General features: G+C 38.5%; 1 protein-coding gene across 6 annotated transcripts in view; it reads right to left on the reverse strand.

Moving 5' to 3' along the window:
* Positions 1-21453, reverse strand: part of Pou2f1 (POU class 2 homeobox 1) — a 151836-nt gene that overhangs the window by 71182 nt on the left and 59201 nt on the right. The window contains exon 1 of one of the 6 annotated variants that reach the window (XM_046430169.2): positions 3-9151. The exons of 4 other annotated variants lie outside the window; for them this stretch is intronic. In XM_046430169.2, the coding sequence (XP_046286125.1) occupies positions 3-30 (28 nt within the window). In that variant the 5' untranslated portion in view covers positions 31-9151. Of the gene's footprint in view, positions 1-2; positions 9152-21453 lie in introns of those variants that run through there. One more of the 6 variants, XM_046430171.2, reaches the window with a different exon arrangement.

Raw genomic sequence — 21453 nt, forward strand, 5'->3', positions numbered from 1 at the left:
ACCTAGAACACAGTCACTGCAGTCCAGCATCGCTGTGAAGTCTTCTAGAGGTGTGGACAATCCAAAGCAAGCAAGAAACAGGTAGCGGTCTGGGGTGGGGGAAAGAAGGTAGCACTATTTCTAACAAATCTGCACCATGTTCTTCAGAGAACAGAGTGGGGAGTGGAAAGTGGATTAACAGGAGAAGCAAAATACAACTTCAGTTACACCATAGCAATCTTCAGCTGAATAAGGAAACTTCAGTTGCTCAGAGGAGTTTTAGTCTCTCCTACCAGCTAGGACTGACATTGTCAAGGCAACTGAAGCATGAAAAGTTCCCCTTTTTGTAATAAAATAGAAACAAAGATTGCAGCTGGCAGTTTCCATAATGAAGCTTAATCAGTATGCGCGTGATTAGGGCCTTATGCAAATCTCTCCTCGTTAGCACAGCAGCCAGCACTTTGAAGTCCAGGAACAATTCATTTACAGAATACACTGAAAGCACTCCCTGCATAATTTAAATCATTGCATAAATATTTATCAGCTCATTTGCATATTAATTGGCAGTGCATGAAGGGAAAAATTATCTCCTGAGTGCCAGCATAATAATTAGGAGGATAAAATGTGATTTCTTCCAATGGTCTGGCTTCTTGGACTTAACTTGAGATAGTACCAAGGGAGAAGGGAGGGACAGGAGACAGAGTTCTGTTAAAACGCCACTGAAATGACACGTACAAATTAGAAACAACTCTACAGACTTAAGCACCTTTAATCTTATTCCTGCTGGCAACAATGACTTCAGTAATAAGAGGATTTGCAAAAAGCTTTTCCACACAATCCAAATAATCCCAAGGAAACAATTAGCAAGGTAGAAGCAGAACCCAGGGCTGTCAAGATGGTGCCATTCTACTGATAGGGAATTTTCCAGTTATTAACACACAGTCAGGAGAAAGTCCTACTTAGAACATGGCAACAGTACAAATGTGGAAGCAGGACAGAGTGTATGAAAGTATCTTTGAGGGTATGGAACTCATTATTTGCAAATCTTTTTATACTACCAAATTAACAGAAGAGATTAGTGGAATGCCACAAATTAAGCAGTGTCCTTTCTCTCATGAAAACCAATCTCACGTGAAAGAAGGCAGTATGCTACTCGAGAGTACAGATCTTCAGCAAAAGGGCTAAGCAAACTATGGAATTATTCAGTATTTTCAAGTAAATTTCACTTGATGGATGTCTCCCTTCCTTTCTACATCCTTATCAAACAAGGCTGATTAAATTTACAAGGTAAATGATCAACATAAAACCTTTTGGGCATTACACAATAATGTTATATCCTAATCATCACAGACAATTCAGGAGAAGGTTTATAAAAAGTCCATAAAGTAAGCACTATTACCCATTTTAAGAATAAGGAAATAGGTACAGAGAACTAAAACCCTTTTTATGCAATATTATATTAATAATTTGAGGTCAGTGTTTAAAATGAGATTTTGCTAGTTTCAAACTCAGGGTTCTTGGCTTTTACCATACAGTGTGGCTAAGGAACACGTTCAGGGGCCACACTAGAATTTTTGTGTAATGAGGAAGCAGACTAGTCACTTGTGGCCAAGGCACTGTGTTCCACAGTCAGGTGTGCACAGATACATGTAAAAGGGCTATGGATAGAGTTCTCAAGGGGAGCAGCCCACTATGACCTGCTTTTTTAAATTTAGAAACCCTCTTCAAGCATGCCAAACATCTAACTTTTAAAATATGCATATAGCTTTCCTGAACATTAAGGATGAAATTAAATTTCACATGCATACAAGGAAATGAAAAAGATTTTTAAAAAAAAAAAAAAATCAGGAGCCTTTAAAAATATTTCCTTGAAACTCAGTAACTTAGAAGCAAAAATCTTTCTTAAGTTTTAGATAAACATTCTACCTATCTTGCTAGTTTTTCTCTTTTACAGAATTACAAAATGCTTATGAGTAGAGTAGGGGAGAAACTTAACACCACCACTCAGTTCCCGTGACACCTCTTGAAGCTCCTTCCCTCTGGAGTCGGAATGTACTCATCTCTAACATGCTGAGAAGGTTGCGATGGGGTAAGTGGGCTCATGCTTCTCAGTCTGGAGTAAGAGACAGCTGCACAAGGAGACATCGAGTCACTTGATAAACGTGGGACAGCTTTTAAAAATCATCACTTTTGTTCATGAAGAATTCACACCACTTTGTATCAAAATAAGCAACAATGTATCACAGAACAGAAAACACATTTTGAATGAGGTAGACTGTGTAAGGCATGGTGAGAAAAGGTGAGGTGCAATGATGACAGAGAACACAGCAGCACTGACACCTGTCCTGTTCCCTCCTCTGTGAGCTGACCCTGACCGCCTGTACTACTTATAGAATTGCACCACTATTCATCATCTGCCCTTTTGTACTTTGCACAGTGACACCTTCAACGCACCCTTTCTTTGCCAATTTGGTCTTTCATCTTTAGACAGGGATGCTTGGGCCTAGAATCAATCACTGTTTGCTGATTGGTACCCCACAGATGCAGCACCTTGGTGGCATAGTTACCAGCCACAACAGACCAAGAGAGTCCCACAGGGCCTCTGCACTGCAAGAAGGCCAAAGCTTACCAACACACACAAGCCATTGTCCAGAGTGGGACTCTGCTCACCTTCACTATAGGCAGCTGACTCTGCTACAGTGGGATGTGCAGAAAAAGCCCTTCCTGCTACACTTGATGCAGGCACCCTGCGAGTTCCAGAGGGTATTTTCAAATACAAAAGTCTGTCCCGGCCTCTACAGATGGACTAGGGACTTGGGGAGGAATGGCTACCATCTTTCCCTGTATTCTCCAACCACAGCCCATTCATATCCAACAGAAAAGGATAGATAACTCTGGCCACAAAGTCAAACGTTCATTTCATTTGTCCTCTGAAATATCAACAAAGAATCAACTAGATTAAAACTAAACCCAAAAAAGAAAAAAGCAAAACCACCTCTTTAAGGAACAACAACAAAAAATTCTGAAATGTCTGTGGGGCTGTGGGTCATCCACACTTCAGCATGAATTGATCCCAACCAACTGCCTTCCTTCAACACTGGGTTTCCACTGGAGAAGAGACCAATAAATACTCAATTAAAACAGCTTCAGATGATTTCGACTAAGAGGGGGAGGTGAAGGAATGGGGTGCACAGAATGCACAAAGAACAGGAAATGGTTGTACAGATGTGTGAAAAGGAGTTGAAAGGGCAGAGTTCAAATTCAAATATTTCAAAATTATGCCTAAAATTTGCCTTCCTTTTCCCCTAAGAGGGGGAAAGCATGTTTTTTGAAGACCTAGAATTCATGGCTATTAATACTAAAATAATTCTACACTCATGAACAAAGTTTTGGGCTAGTCTATATCTCACTAGAAAAGAAAATGAGGGCAATAACAACCAAATTACAAACTAGGGTTTGAAAACACACCTTCTGTGTGTGAGTGAACTGAGACGGGCTTGTACTCTCCCTTACTAAACCATCAGCATCCACCCTGGTTATGCTCCAGAAGAACGGCTGTTTGTACACACTGTTCTGTATTGACTGCTCCTGGTCTAAGAGGCAGAGATGTCTAACTAAGCAACTACTCCTGGTCACCTCCCTGCTGTCTCACAAGGGACTGCAGTTCTATTTCACCCCAGGCATCCTTTTAAATCTTCATCCTTTTTCAAATTCTACTATAGATACTCTACTAATTTGCTTACTGAAGACACTTAACACTGCTTCAGCCATGAACCTTCAGTAATGAACACACTTAAGAACTGCAATTTTTTTTTACCAAAAAACCTCATTACTCACATACCACGTAAAACAATTTACTTATGCCTAAATATAGGACATTCCAAGACATGAAAACTTCCGATGTGGTCAAGTGGTGGATTTTAGTATAGCCACCACTGCTGGGTAATGTGTCATCATGTATATGAATGACACTTTCCAGGGTTGCCTTATGGGCTCTAAATACTTAAGAAAATTATTTAAATTAACATAAAATGGAATTTCTACTATTTATAAAACATTCACATGGACAGAAAGAAAGAAATGTACTTTATCAATCTGGCTATCAAGCACTGCCCTATAACAATAAATTTAAGGATTATCTCATAAAAAGAAAACCATTTTTTTTGTTGTTTTTTAAATTTTTTTATTATTTTTTAATTTTAATTTTTATTTTTTTATTATTATTTTTTCTTTTTTCAATTTTCTATTTTTTTCTTGTCTTTTCATTTCTTTTCAATTTCCTTATTCCCCCTTCCTTGAATTCTACCTGCTTACTCTCATTCCCTTTAGTGACTTCTTCCCTTCCCTTCTAATACCTTTCCTCCCAAGCATCAAATAAATTTATAGGAGTAAACAGTAACTCAGCAGTCAAACAGAACAAGAAGTAACATGAGCAGCATGAAAAAGCAAGGAAGAAAAGGAGTACAAACAATTCAGGACAGCCTAAATATTCAGGAGGACCTAGAGGCATCAGAAAAATGGTCAAATAAAGAACTCAAGGAATACCTTAGACAGATGGAATGGAACCTTAAAGAGGATATGAGACAGCAAATTCAAACAGTGAAAGAACACATTAAAAATGAATTACATAAACAGATAAAAGAAGAAATTAAGCATCTTTATCAGGAGATAGAGATTATAAAAAAAATCAAACAATAATTCTAGAAATGAAGGAAACTATAAACCAAATTAAAAACTCAAATGAGAGTATCACTAACAGAGTGGAGCAAGTAGAAGCCAGAACATCAGATAATGAAGACAAAATATATCATCTTGAAAAGAGTCTAGCCAACTCAGAAAGGCTGGTAAAAAATTACGAGAAAAACACCCAAGAGATATGGGATAACATAAAAAAACCAAACTTAAGAGTCATCGGGATAGAGGAAGGTATAGAGGTTCAAACCAAGGGAATGAGCAACCCGCTGAATGAAATAATTATAGAAAACTTTCCAGAAATAAAAAAGGAAACGGATATACAAATTGTAGATGCATACAGGACACCGAGCATACAAAATCACAGTAGACCAACGCCAAGACACATTGTTATGAAGATATCCAATATACAGAACAACGAGAAAATATTAAAAGCTACAAGAGAAAGAAGGCAGACTACATTCAGGGGTAAACCAATAAGGTTAACAACGGATTTTTCATCACAGACGCTGAAAGCGAGAAGATCCTGGAACAACGTATTTCAAACACTGAAAGACAATGGATGCCAACCAAGAATTCTGTATCCAGCAAAATTATGCTTCAGGTACAACAACGAAATAAAAATCTTTCATGATAAACAAAAGTTAAAAGAATTTGCAGCCAGAAAACCAGCATTGCAAAGCATCTTGAGCAAAACACTACACAAGGAAGAAATGAAAAACAATAACCAAAACCATCAGTGGGAAGTGCCTCAGTAAAGACAGAGGGCGGGGGGAAAGCTAATCATGGAGAAACAAACTAAATTAAAAAAAAAAAAGATAAATAATCAAACATGGCTGGAAGTACAAACCATATATCAATAGTAACTCTAAACGTTAATGGCTTAAACTCTCCAATAAAGCGACATAGGCTGGTAACATGCATTAAAAAAAACAAATTCAACAATATACTGCCTCCAGGAGACACATCTGATTGGAAAAGACATACACAGGCTGAAGGTGAAAGGTTGGGAAAAAATATACCACGCACACTGTCCTCGTAAGCAAGCAGGGGTGGCCATCCTCGTATCGAATAAAATTGACTTCAAGACTAAGTTAATCAAAAGGGATAAGGAAGGACATTATATACTGTTAAAAGGAACCATTCACCAACAAGACATAACAATTATCAATATTTATGCACCAAATAATGGTGCTGCGACGTTCATAAAACAAATTCTCCTCAAGTTCAAGAATCAAATAGACCACAACACAATAATTATGGGTGACTTCAACACACCTCTCTCACCATTGGACAGATCCTCCAAACAAAAGTTGAATAAAGAAACTACAGAACTCAATATCACAATCAATAACCTAGACTTAACTGACATATATAGAATATATCAACCATCATCAAGTGGATATACTTTTTTTCTCAGCAGCCCATGGATCCTTCTCAAAAATAGACCATATATTATGCCATAGGGCAACCCTCAGTAAATATAAAGGGGTGGAGATAATACCATGTATTTTATCTGATCATAATGGAATGAAACTGGAAATCAATGATAAAAGAAGGAAGGAAAAATCCTACATCACATGGAAAATGAACAATATGTTACTGAATGATCAATGGGTTACAGAAGACATAAAGGAGGAAATCAAAAAATTCTTAGAGATAAATGAAAATACAGACACAACATATCGGAATCTATGGGACACAATGAAAGCAGTTTTAAGAGGGAAATTCATCACCTGGAGGTCATTCCTCACAAAAAGAAAAAACCAACAAATAAATGAGCTCACACTTCATCTCAAAGCCCTAGGAAAGGAAGAGCAAAACAACAGCAAATGTAGCAGAAGGCAAGAAATAATTAAAATCAGAGCGGAAATCAACGAAATGGAAACAAAAGAAACTACTGAAAAAATTAACAAAACTAAAAGTTGGTTCTTCGAAAAAATAAATAAGATCAACAGACCCTTAGCCATGCTAAAGAAGAGAAGAAGAGAGAGAACTCAAATTACTAACATACAGGATGCAAAAGGCAATATCACAACAGATACTACAGAAATACAGAAGATAATTAGGAATTATTTTGAAAACCTATATTCCAATAAAATAGAAGATAGTGAAGACATCGATAAATTTCTTAAGTCATATGATTTGCCCAGACTGAGTCAGGAGGATACACACAACTTGAACAGACCAATATCAATTGATGAAATAGAAGAGGCAATCAAAAGACTACCAACCAAGAAAAGCCCAGGACCGGATGGGTATACAGCGGAGTTTTACAAAACCTTTAAAGAAGAATTAATACCAATACTTCTCAAGTTATTTCAGGAAATAGAAAAAGAGGGAGCTCTTCCAAATTCATTCTATGAGGCCAACATCACTCTGATTCCGAAACCAGACAAAGACACCTCAAAGAAAGAAAACTACAGACCAATATCCCTAATGAACCTAGATGCAAAAATCCTCAATAAAATTCTGGCGAATCGGATACAAAAACACATCAAAAAAATTGTGTACCATCATCAAGTAGGATTCATCCCTGGGATGCAAGGATGGTTCAATATATGAAAATCAATAAATGTTATTCACCACATCAATAGACTTAAAGATAAGAACCATATCATCATCTCGATAGACGCAGAAAAAGCATTGGACAAAGTACAGCATCCCTTTATGTTCAAAACATTAGAAAAACTAGGGATAACAGGAACTTACCTCAACATTGTAAAAGCTATCTATGCTAAGCCTCAGGCTAGCATCATTCTGAATGGAGAAAAATTGAAGGCATTCCCTCTAAAATCTGGAACAAGACAGGGATGCCCTCTATCACCACTTCTATTCAATATAGTTCTCGAAACACTGGCCAGAGCAATTAGACAGACGAAAGAAATTAAAGGCATAAAAATAGGAAAAGAAGAACATAAACCATCACTATTTGCGGACAACATGATTCTATACCTAGAAGTCCCAAAAGGGTCTACAAAAAAACTACTAGAACTAATAAATGAATTCAGCAAAGTGGCAGGATATAAAATCAACATGCATAAATCAAAGGCATTTCTGTATATCAGCAACAAAACTTCTGAAACGGAAATGAGGAAAAACACCCCATTCACAATATCCTCAAAAAAAAAAAAAAATACTTGGGAATCAACCTAACAAAAGAGGTGAAAGATTTATACAATGAAAACTACAGAACCCTAAAGAGAGAAATAGAAGAAGATCTTAGAAGATGGAAAAATATACCCTGTTCATGGATAGGCAGAACTAACATCATCAAAATGGCGATATTACCAAAAGTTCTCTATAAGTTTAACGCAATGCTAATCAAAATCCCAACAGCATTTCTTGTACAAATAGATAAAGCAATCAAAGACCCAGAATAGCAAAAGCAACTCTAAGCAGGAAGTGTGAATTAGGCGGTATAGCGATACCAGATTTCAAACTATATTACAGAGCAATAGTAATAAAAACAGCATGGTACTGGTACCAAAACAGGCGGGTGGACCAATGGTACAGAATAGAGGACACAGAGACTAATCCACAAAGTTACAACTATCTTATATTTGATAAAGGGGCTAAACGCATGCAATGGAGGAAGGATAGCATCTTCAACAAATGGTGCTGGGAAAACTGGAAATCCATATGCAACAAAATGAAACTGAATCCCCTCCTCTCGCCAAGCACAAAAGTGAACTCAAAATGGATCAAGAAGCTTGATATCAAATCAGAGACTCTGCGTCTGATAGAAGAAAAAGTTGGCTCTGATCTACATATTGTGGGGTCGGGCTCCAAATTCCTTAATAGGACACCCATAGCACAAGAGTTAATAACAAGAATCAACAAATGGGACTTACTTAAACTAAAAAGTTTTTTCTCAGCAAGAGAAACAATAAGAGAGGTAAATAGGGAGCCTACATCATGGGAACAAATTTTTACTCCTCACACTTCAGATAGAGCCCTAATATCCAGAGTATACAAAGAACTCAAGAAATTAAACAATAAGATAACAAATAACCCAATCAACAAATGGGCCAAGGACCTGAACAGACACTTCTCAGAGGAGGACATACAATCAATCAACAAGTACATGAAAAAATGCTCACCATCTCTAGCAGTCAGAGAAATGCAAATCAAAACCACCCTAAGATACCATCTCACTCCAGTAAGATTAGTAGCCATTATTAAGTCAAACAACAACAAGTGCTGGCGAGGATGTGGGGAAAAGTGTACTCTTGTACATTGCTGGTGGGACTGCAGATTGGTGCGGCCAATTTGGAAAGCAGTATGGAGATTCCTGGGAAAGCTGGGAATGGAACCACCATTTGACCCAGCTATTGCCCTTCTTGGACTATTCCCTGAAGACTTTAAAAGAGCGTACTAAAGGGATACTGCCACATCGATGTTCATAGCAGCACAATTCACAATAGCTAGACTGTGGAACCAACAGAGATGCCCTTCAATAGATGAATGGATAAAAAAACAAATGTGGCATTTATACACCATGGAGTATTATGCAGCACTAAAAAATTACAAAATCATGGAATTTGCAGGGAAATGGATGGCACTAGAGCAGATTATGCTAAGCGAAGCTAGCCAATCCCTAAAAAACAAATGCCAAATGTCTTCTTTGATATAATGAGAGCAACTAAGAACAGAGCAGGGAGGAAGAGCAGGAGGAAAAGATTAACATTAAACAGAAACATGAGGTGGGAGGGAAAGGTAGAGAAAAGGGAAATTGCATGGAAATGGAAGGAGACCCTCATAAGAGGTTGTGAGGGGAATGGGAAAAAAAAAAAAAACAAGGAGAGAAATGAATTACAGTAGATGGGGTAGAGAGAGAAGATGGGAGGGGAGGGGAGGGGAGGGGGGATAGTAGAGGATAGGAAAGGTAGTAGAATACAACAGTTACTAATATGGCATTATGTAAAAATGAGAATGTGTAACCGATGTGATTCTGCAATCTGTATTTGGGATAAAAATGGGAGTTCATAACCCACCTGAATCTAATGTATGAAATATGATATGTCAAGAGCTTTGTAATGTTTTGAACAATCAATAAAATAAAATAAAAAATAATAAAAGTAAATAAATAAATAATCTCCATTTAGTTCTTGTTCATATTTTTCTCTCTTCACTAGGCTTTCTATTTCTTTGCTGAGATCTGATACTTTTTCATTTGTTTCAATGTGCTCATAATTACTCAGGAAAGCATTTTTTGATAGCTGCTTTAAAATCCTTGTCAGATTATTCAACATTTCTGTGTAGGTGGTATCTACTGATGGGTTTTCTCATTCAAGTTGAGATTTTTCTGGGTTCTTGATAAAACAAGCAATTACCAATTAAAAATGCAGATTTTGCATATAATTGGATTGCGGATTCTAAGTCTACTATTGTAATTTTCCTCTTAACACCACCACCAATCCAGCTGGCAGGAGAGGAAGCACCTGGTTCCATCCAGGTTCCCCACCCCGTCTCCCAGTACACTAAGGGAAGGGGAAGGAATCCCTTGTTAGTAGCAGGCAAGGGTGGAAGTTCTGGTGTCCTGCCCGGACTCCACTGACAGTTGTCCTGGCTGGGAAGGACAGGCATGTCTCATTAGCGCTCCCACATGGCCTCTGTTTGTCAGGGAGATGGAGATGTCCTAACTCTCCTCTAGACCTCCTCCTACTGTACCCCAGGGAAGAAAAGATGGAGTTCAGGCTTCCCAAATCATCTAGCACCTGGGGGTTTCATTAGCTCCCTGCTGTGTCTTCCCTGGCTGCACCCTAACAGGAGGGCTAGGGCCCCATGGAACAGCCTATTGAGGACAGGTGCAGGCTCGCCACTGGGCCTGTGCTCACAGAGGAGCTGCAGTTCTACCATATGGCATCTGACCTGACAAGTGACTATTAAGGTTCTCTACCTTGCTGCAAGGCTGCACCTTTCCTCCTCCTCTGGTTGGGGAAAAAAACAGCTTTTGATGAGCCCTGCACCCCACACCAAGCCTGGGATGTTCGAAGCAAACCAACCAAGACCTGGGAGTGCAAGTGTGCTGCTCCTCGGGTCCCCAAGTCCCTACTACTTGGTCTCCTCTCCAGCTCTTAAGTCTTACATGTGCCTATGCACCGTATCCAGGGATGTGGACTGTGCCTCTCAACAGCCTCACGCCCCAGAGGCAGAGTCCTGCCTGCCTCCTTGTATTCACTTTTCTTATCAACACAGCTAGCTGTGGACTGAAATTATTTTGTCCTTTTTTCAGTGAGCTACCAAAGTGACCCTAGTCCCTTAAAACAATCTGGGTAGTTTCCCTTCTGTTCCTGCAGGGAAAGTATTGTCTTCATCTTGAAGGATTATTATAACTGGCCCAAGGATACAGTTGATTCTGGTGCCTCCCTTGGTACAGAGCTGATGGCTCCCAGGGATGGAAGGAGAATTCCTCTTGACATACCTCACTTCCTTTCATGATTATTATTTATTCAAACTTTTAATTTCTTCTTGAGTCAATATAAATCATAGAAAATTATTAAAAGAACTGTATTTATTTAATTTCAGGGGTTCTGTTTTGTAATGACTACACTTAAGGTCAAAAATTTCTCTCCAAAAATCATTTTTAGCTATGGTCCACATAGTTTTCCTTTGTCACTCACTTGTACATTTTTAATAATGTCCATTGTTTTTCCATGAGGTACCTAAGAGTACATTTTTCCCTTGAGCTCCTTGTATTGTTGCCATTTTATTTTAATGACCTGTGATAAAGCAATGTAGTTTATCACTTTTTAAGAACTTGATAAGATTTATGAAATACTTGAGTTCAATGTTTCTAAAATGTTCCACATATATACACACACAAAAAATGCTATTATGTTTTTTTAAGGACAAGGTTAGTGATATTATTCTAAGGTGATCAACAAATTAAACCATTTATGATTTTTGTCTTTACAATGGTGCAAAAAGGAACTCATACAACTGTTTGGGTTTTTATTTTCAGTACACCTTTGATAAACTGCATGAATGCTCAACACTTTATTAAAGGCTTTCTGTTAGATGATTTTGCTCAAATGTTGTCTACTCTAAGTGTTCAAGCACACTGAAGGTAAGCTAGGCCATGCCACGATGGTAATTCAGTAAAGCATCTTAAGTGCATTTCAACCTATAATATTTGCAACTTCCGACGGATTTACTGGGAAATAACCCCATTGTAAATTGAGCACATGTACTTATTTGTAGAGAACAGATCATTAAGATTCTCCATGAGCTGGGGATGTAGCTTAGTGGTAGAATGTGTAGTTAACATGTATGAAGCCCTAGGTTCAATCCCTAGCACCCCAAAACAAAAATAAAAACTCCCCACTGGAACAAATAATTCATCAATAGTTCTTTGGAATCACTGGGATTTGCTATAAGTATTTTTAGTTCTATTTTTGTGGCAAGGGCTGTTAAGAGACTGCTCCTTCTTCACTTTAAAGTGAACCTACTTTATCCTTGTTCTCCTCCCCCCCCCCCCCCCGGCTTCAGAACTTCCTGCTACACCAGGCTTCCTTCCGATGCTGCCTGGTATATTTTTGTAGGTTTATTAACCATCATTTCTATGTCTCTTGGTTTTAGGTATGCCTTTTAAAGAATCCAACCTGAACATGTGCTGTTACTAGGCTTGTTTAGCCCATAATTTCCTTTGTGATTATTGATACAGCTGGCCTTTTGCCATCTTATAAAAAACTTTATAGTTTTTATTTTGCCTTATTTGTTTTTTATTGTTGCTGTTCCCTCTGCCCTTCTTCCCTGGTTTATACTAGAGGCATTTTCTTTAGTCTTCTTTTATCTCCTTCTAATAGTTTGGGAGTTAATTTTTCTCTATATTCTTTTTGACTGCTTTAATTACTAAAAGAAATTTTTATTTCTTTAATAATGCTAAAGTAATCAATTTTAGGTAGTTCCCTAGTAAGAAAATGTCCTTCTATAAATTATCTTTACACATATAATAACTACTTGAGCTTTTTGGAATTCATCTTATACTTTGGTATATTTCTTTCATAAATAATGTTCTACGATAAGAATTCAGAGCTAAGGTAACTTGGATCAGAATCAACTTACAAAACATTAAAAGGTCCTCATTGTTCTCACCAGGATATTGCCTAGATTCAAAGATTAACCTAGTAAGTAAGTGTGCTAAGACAGCATGACTTCAGTTTACCAGTGCTGGAGAAGAGGATCAAAACCCTGAAAGCAGAAAACACAAGAATGGACTCTACAATACTGAGTCGGAAACACATGTTCTGGTATGAACTCATGTTTCTTTAAAGTGCACAGATAAGAAATAAAGAGACTCAAACATAGCCACATAGCCATTCTCTGTGTCCTCTGAGGACCCGAGAACAGCTGTGCCCTGTGGTGACTATAAATGATTCTCCAATATGAGAAGTCACTTTCTCCATTCAAAGAAACTACTAGTTGAAGTGCTTTAAAAAATAAAGGGAGAAAATATGATAATACATGGAAAAGACACAGAAGCCAGCATAAAGGGTTTCTAATCAGATTTTGGATAACTGGAACAAAATAAGTAAAAATAATGATGAATGAATTATAACCATAATATTTACTTGCAGGAACTCATGAGTCTATGTTGACATGGATGGATGGATGGATGGATGGATGGATGGATGGATGGATGGATGGAAAGGTTTTCTTACAGAATGCCAAACAATATAGAAAAAAACTAAAATTAGAAAATTGACATTTGAAAACTACCATAAGGGCTGGGGTTGTGGCTCAGTGGCAGATCGCTTGCCTTCCACGCATGGGGCACTGGGTTGATTCTCAACACCACATAAATAACTAAAATAAAGGTACTGTGTCCATCTACAACTTAAAAAAAAAAAAACATAATAATAATTAGTTCAGTCAAGAAGCAACAGATGCTAATCTAGTGGGTGAAAACTGGATGATGAAAATTTACACTTGCCCTACAGAATTCTTCAGTGTGACTTCACCATGGAGGAGCCAGCAAAACGTGCCTTAACCAAGGGATCAAAGCTAGCTAATAGGGCAAGGTAAATCCAATTGATGCACCACCGGAAGGGTGTGATGAGGATACAGGCCATTTCTGGGACATCCTACCAGCTAGCAGCACCTGCCTCCAAACACAGGATGATCCCAAACGCTGCACCTATAGACTGCACTCCTCCAAAGCTCAGGTCCTGGAAGCCAGCAGGCAGAGAACCGTCTTCTAGATGGGAGAAGAGTGAAGACACAGCAACTGCACTGAAGGCACAACACTATTCTTCCAACTTTCCTGTTAAGTCTGCAATTATTTTAAAATTAGCAAAGAAAAAGTAAACTGGTCAACAAACTCATCTAGTGCTGGTTTTATTGTCCTATGTAGCTTTGCCTTCCCCATTCCTCAGAAATCCTGATCACAAGGGAAGACAGATGTTGACACTGGCAATACCAGGGTTCTTAACATGAGCTGTCAGGGATTAGAAGGAAGTTCTCCTTCAAAGATTAGCCTGACAGCCCCCTGGGAGACATCCTGCCTGGGAGACACCCTGCAGCCATCTATCTCCCTGAGACATCCTGCGGCCACCTATCTTCCTGAAACATCCTGCGGTTATCTCACCTTGTGCAGACATCCAGCAACTGCTGATAAGAGAGCTTCCCATCCCCAGCATACAAATACCCCTATGTGAACAATAAAAGTTTGCAGCTTGATCAGAACTCCTGCCTTGCTGCCATCCTTCTGTGTCTCTTGTCCCTTCATTCCTCCCCATCTAGGTTCGCTGCCCACGTTGATGTGTCCTGCCGGTCGGGACATTTGGCGCCCAACGTGGGGCTCGAGCCTTTGACTGAGGGGGAACGCCGTCCTCCGGGAAGACTTGGCCAAGCGGAGCTCGAGATCGCCTCGTCAGACACGACCGAGAGACAGATCCAGGAGGAGAGTGAGGACGACGCAAGGTGAGTGACCCACCATGGGACAAGCAGTTTCGTCACATGATTTGTTTTTGTCAGGCCTCAAGGAGGCCCTCAAGACACGGGGGGGCGCGTGTTAAGAAAAAGGACTTAAAATTATTCTTTTCATACATAGGAGAATTGTGTCCATGGTTTCCCCTTAAAGGGACCATTGATGGTAAAAGATGGCTTAGAGTAGGAGACTGTTTAAAAGATTATTATGAATCCTTTGGCCCAGAAAAGGTGCCTGTTCCCACCTTTTCTTACTGGAACCTAATTAATTAAAAAAAAAAAAAAAAGATATTTTTTTGCCTTTATGTTCTAGAAGTTTGCGCTAGGAGAGTGAGAAAAAGGGAGAGAAAATGTGATGTTTACCTGGAGAGAAATAAGTTTCAATTTTCTATTGTTTTTGTCAATACTCAGAAAGTATGTACGGACCTTTTTACTTCATGATTGTCCTATGAATCAGAATGGCTGTAACTCAGCCGCTGGGGACAAGAGACTTTAGCCGCTGCTGCTCGCTATGGGGTCCTAGTCCCTGCGGCCAACAGTGCTTTTAATCCTTGAATTACTTGACCTAAATGCCAAACACAGACTAACTTAAGATCTGATGGTAATGCTAGCGTTTGCTGCTAAAAAACCTTTGGAGCACCCACGTGCCACAGAAAAAAGTGTAGGATGTACACAAGCTGCAACCGCAGGTCGCAGAGACAGAACAAGCTGCTACCACAGTAAGATCTTGGCCAGGCGGGGGAAAATGCAGACAAAATCAAATAAAATGCAATCGGCTAGGAAAACTTGGGGAACTTTTGCCCCGAAAATGGGCAGCGGACTCCATGTTGTTTGCATCACCATGGTAACCATGGGGTGACTGGCTGGAAGAGCAGGCTTCCTGGTCCCACCTCCCACACTTTCGTGGGCTTCCGATTGGTTCTTCCACAGTCACTCAGACAGGACTTCTAGTCCCGCCTTCCAGCCACTAATCTGTACTACTGTGTTTCAGATTTCTACCGGAGCTGTTCAGAGCCAGTATTTTTAAGAATGCCTACCTGTAAATGCTAACGAAAGATATCTTTTTCAGACAAAATTTAATCCCACAGCTTTCTACGTTGCAGCCCTAAATTTAAGTTAGTTCTGAGTTAAATAACCTGACTTTTCTCTATAGTTGTGTTACTAAATAATGTACTATTGATGAGAGATATCAAACATGCTTCTTTATATTTTACTCTTAATTTTGGAGGTTATGAGGATGCATTTGCTCGCCACAGGAACAAAGCCGGCAATGTTCCTGTGATGACCAAAAAATCCTTATTCTCATTCCTAACTATAAAAAATAAATATGTATACTCAACAAGGATTTTATTTCGGTTACATCAAGTCGGACGTCACATAGAAGAGTGCACTCCTAGTTAAAAATAAATTAAAATAGATCCAAATATTTTAAAACCACGTGGTTACATAAAATTAATACAATTATAAGTTATGTTCTTATTCTTAATATATACATTTTTAAGATATTTAGATAACTATATGTTAATCTATAAAATAATTAGCACATGCCTAATTAATTAGTTAATATATATTTGCCTAATTGTTTTTCTTCAACAGAAAACCCATAATTTATGTTTTATATTTACATTTATCAGATACTCTGCCTTTTCAGTTACAGATATTTGAGATAAATGTGCTTTTAAGTGAAAATACAATCTTCAAGTAGTTTCTAATTCTCAAAGTTACTGTTCAAACTCATAAGATGATAAATAATTATAATTATGTCTACAAAATATCTAAGGATTTTAACTATATTTTCATTGATATTTCTTATCAAAGTACAGTAATTTGTTTATAGATTCTAAGGTTTTCAGAAATTGTTCCAAGTATAACAAAAAAAAATTTTTCTAAAAGAAAAGGATGCTTCAACAAAGAAAAAGCACACATGGATCCTAAAAAGAAGAAAGAAATCATCTTTGGGTAAAACAAGGTCTTTATATTCAACGATATTATTGAATATAATATAATATTATTATTGAATATATATATTATATTATTATTATATTATTTCAATGATAAAAGTATTTTCCTAAGTTTTACTTACGGTTTTTTTATATTGTTATCTAAACAACAGATTTTTATATTGTTATCTAAACAAATGATGTAAAAAGTTAGAACGATTAAAAAAAGAGATTTATATATACTAAACTGACTATAATTAATTTAAGGGTATTTCAGGCTATTTTTCCTAGTTTAACTATACTAATGTGAGCTAAGATTTTGTCCATATTTTGACATGATAAGCACCTATTAAAATGTAAGTTTATTTCTTTAAAGAAAGATCCTTATTGCCTAATAATTCTTACTGTTTAAGACAAAGATTAATTTTGGTAAATAAATTCACATTGTTGATTAAACATTTAAGTATATTGAACTACTAACTTAAATCCGATTTTAACAATTGTCCTTAGAGACTAAAATTAATTGATTCTAAGACACTGAGATACTAATTTTTACATATTTTGTTAGATAATCATAAAATTTTTTAAAAAACACAACATTTTATTAAGACTAAGGTTCTCCAAATTAAAGTTATATATTAATTTTAAACAATAAAGGTTACAAACTTAAAAAAATTCATTGATATTATATAAGTTCTCTGACTAGATCTATTGTCCATAAAAAATACAGTAAGATTTATATACTGCTCCCTACACAGGAAATAACCTTAATCATATTTTTTAAAGGCAATTAAGAGATACCTATTTAAAGGATAATATTCTAAAATATAGAGATTTTGGGATCGCCTTAACCATACATTATTTGCCCTTAATTTTCTTACCCTAGACAGTGAAGGCCATTCGGCTGCAAACAGACACTGGCATCCCTCGTCCAATTCTGTTCGCCCACCTGTTATGTGGCGTGATCCCCTTACAAATAAATGGAAAGGCCCAGATCCTGTCCTCATCTGGGGACAAGGCTCAGCTTGTGTTTTGGACCAAGAGCAAGCAGCCCCAAGATGGTTACCAGAACACCTGGTGAAACAGGTTAATGACTTACCTCAACCCAGGGACGGAGACCCTCCCCCTGAGAACAAATTTTCCTCTTTTGCAGATGCAGCCAACAATCTGTGTGAGGATCCTGCTTAAGGCACTTCTGCTGAACAGGTTTGTACATGGAGGCCTTGGCCCTCCACCTTCCAACATCAGGGAGTACCTTTTTGGGCCCCCCTGCGAATGCAAGGGAGGATCTTGGACTCAGGCTCCCACTAGTTGGACCCAGACTGCTGACTGAGTGACTAAGGTGGCTTACCTCCATGCCGAGGTTGACCATAAACTCGGAGGAGTTCATCAGCCTAAATGGGGATGTGTTAACAAGCCAAAGATTATTCCCCCCAGTACAAGTAAAGCTCTCCAAAATTGTTCTGCAACTTGCACGCATACCCAGGTGATGCATGTCTCTTGTTATGCATCAGCCTCAATTTGTGTTAACAAGCAGGGAGAACAATTTTTTGAAGCCACCCTAACTAAAACTCATGCAGCAGAGGGGACCACTATTCACTATACTCCCGTTCTCTTTGACCGGGGAGGAGAAGGCATATACACCAAGTTACAGTCAGCTGGATGCCAAGGCACTGTCGGTAAACCCTCCTGCTGGCCCATTAAGGCCCCTACAGGGGTCTCTGATGGTGGAGGACCCACTGATGCTGTCAAGCATCTTCAGATAATCAAACTTTTAAAACCCCAAATCCCTGAGCTCACATATCATCCCTTAATGCTGCATAAATCCCAGCTCCCTGATTTAGATACCAATACATTAGGTATTTTGGAAACTACCTTCTCCTTGCTTAATAATTCCAACCCCACCCTTGCTGGTGATTGCTGGCTCTGCATGACAACAGGGGCAATCATGCCTATGGCAGTTCCTATTAATTCTATCATAGACAATGATAATACATGCCAACCCGGATTTCCTTTTAAAGTACAGCCTATAGGCACTTTTACATCATGTCTTTTAGGTGCGATGCAGAATAATACCTATGATCTTGAGGTTGGAGTTACTTCCTTTGGAAATTGCTCAACAGTAAAAAATTATTCCTCACCCACCCCATCTCTTTGTCCCCCAAAATGGCACAGTTTTTATGTGTGGAGGAAACTCAGCCTTCCCCAGGCTTCCAGCGAATTGGACCGGTGGCTGTGTTCTTGCCTTATTACTCCCTGATATAACTATTGTCCCAGGAGATGAACCTCTACCCATTCCTAGCCTAGACACCTTAGTCAAAAGACACAGGCGGGCAATACAGGCCTTACCACTCCTTGCCAGCCTTGGAATAACAGCTGCTGTGGGCACAGGTACAGCTGGCTTAGGCACGGCTATACACTCTTACCGTCGCCTATCTCAACAACTTATAGATGATGTACAAACTCTATCAGGAACTATTAAAGATTTACAGGACCAAATAGACTCCCTGGCAAAAGTGGTCCTTCAAAACAGACGAGGCTTAGATTTGCTGACAGCTAACCAGGGAAGTATTTGCTTGGCCTTAGGGGAAAGATGCTGCTTTTATGCCAATAAATCAGGCATAGTACGCACTAAAATTAAGCAGCTTCAAGAAGATCTAGAAAAGAGAAGAAGGGAACTATTTGAAAATCCCCTCTGGACTGGGCTTAATGGATTTTTACCCTACCTTCTTCCCTTATTAGGCCCTTTGTTGGGTTTACTTTTAATGGTGTCCATAGGACCCTGCATTATAAACAGGCTGGTACAATTTATTAAAGAACAGATTAATATTTTGGCCTCTAAGCCCATACAGGTCCACTATCATCGTCTGGAGATGGAAGAAAGACCGCGCTGCCAACATTTAAAAGGATGTTCTACCCTTCTCACAGGCTTATTTCTTAAGTTTACATCCCCACAGATCTCTCTTTCTTATATAAAAGTATAAGTAACAGCTCTGACCAACCATCTTCTGCCCTTGCCATAAGGGTTCGCTCCTCCATGGGCCCCTCCGCTTGGGGAAGGACGCACCCATGGAGTGAGGACGTTAGGCCATAATGACGGAGGGTGCAGGAAGGACTGCAGGAGGATGGATCCACGGATCCCAAAACCCAAGACCTCTGAGTGACACGCTCTGGTGCATGGCGGTTGGCATGCTTCTCCCTCAAAACCGTCTCCTCCAAAAACATGCCAAGGCCACCACAAAATCTCCTAGTGAAGACGCTCGCTCGGATCAGGAGATATTCTAAGGCCTCCTAGAGGAACAGAGCCTCTATCACCCCCTAAAAACATGGCCGGTAAGGTATGGTCAAATATTTTATATATAAGAAAGGGGGATGAGCGCTCTATTATCAGAGTGCACCTGCAACAACGTGCACAGTGCTCACAGACAGCACGAGAGCTACAGAAGAGTCCACACATTGACTCAGATCTAAGCACTGGGCCTGGAACAACTTTTCATAGTTGATGTCATCACATTTGTTATCTGAAGAAAGAAACAAAGCTCAGAAACTATTATACCCCCAAATTCTATTAAATATCTTAGAAACTCAGTTAATTTTAAATAAAATCTCCCAGATTTAAGACTATATTAGAAAATGAGTTTGATTTGATTTTTCCCCCTGTACTAAACTGAAACCAGGAATAAAACACTTAAGTGACATGAGCTATTAAAAGATATATTTTCAGTGTCACACTGCCTATTTCCTGGGAGCGCCCACCAGCCAGGTGGCAGTGGTAATTCAATGGAGCATGGCAAGGCATGGGGAAATATGGGGGTCAAGTCTGGTTTGAAGGTAAAAAGTCTCCTGAGTTTGGCAAACTTAAGCATTTTACTAATAAGGGAAATGGGATTTTCTTTATACTTGCATTGCTAGTTTTCATTAATAAGCCTTTATTTATCCCAGAGCCAGTTAGACAGTTGAAATGTTGTATTAATTTCTGAACGATATTTTTTGCTGCAATATCTAAATTTTTCACTAAATATATCTCAGCTAATTTTGAAAGATCCATTTTAAAAAATGTTTTAGGAAAATAATATTGGTGATCAACTACAAAAAGTAATAACAAGTCAGGCACAGTGGCACATGCCTGTAATCCCAGCAGCTTGGGAGACTGAGGCAGGAAGATTGTGAGTTCAAAGCCAGCCTAAGCAACAGCAAGGCTCTAAGCAACTCAATGAGACCCTGTCTCTAAATAAAATACAAAATAGATCTGGGGATGTGGCTCAGTGGTTGAGTGCCCTTGAGTTCAATCCCCGCTACCAAGAAGAAAAAAAAAAAAAAAGGTAAAAACACAGAGCCAAGAGATGAGTCACACTAAATTTCCTTTTGGACCTGTTCAGGTTAATTTATTCTAGTTTAAACATCTTTGTAATACATAGGCACTTATAAGGATTTTTAAAGGGGAGTTAAAACTTAATCTTAAATAACATTATAAAAACAACTAATAATTCCTCTAGTTAAAATCATTACAGAAAAATAGTTTCTCAGCACTACCTCATGACTATTTCTAAAATGTTCAGGTTTTTTCACAAGTGAATTGAGAGAAGAAATGATTTCATAACGAACTGGATTTAACACTGGACAAACTTTAATTCCAAAACCCAAAAGGTTCACAGTTCAGTAATGGGCTTTGAATTTAGTCTAGTAGGGACCAACCCCCAGACCCTTTTCCATTGTTGACTAAGCCATAGGCATCCCAAGCACCACTCCATCATAACAGCAAATAGCAAACAAATTTCAGAGATAAAAATGAAAAGAAAAACTTGATAAGTCATTTTAATAGTCATTCCACAAACTAAAAGGCAATCATCATTATCAGCACCTGGATTTATCAGTAGCTACCAAATTAATAGCTTTATTTAGCAGAAAA

Source organism: Marmota monax, unplaced genomic scaffold (genome assembly GCF_021218885.2).
Source record: "Marmota monax isolate L192 unplaced genomic scaffold, Marmota_monax_Labrador192_F-V1.1 WCK01_AAM20220418_F8-fsc00055, whole genome shotgun sequence".
Lineage (NCBI taxonomy): Eukaryota > Metazoa > Chordata > Mammalia > Rodentia > Sciuridae > Marmota > Marmota monax.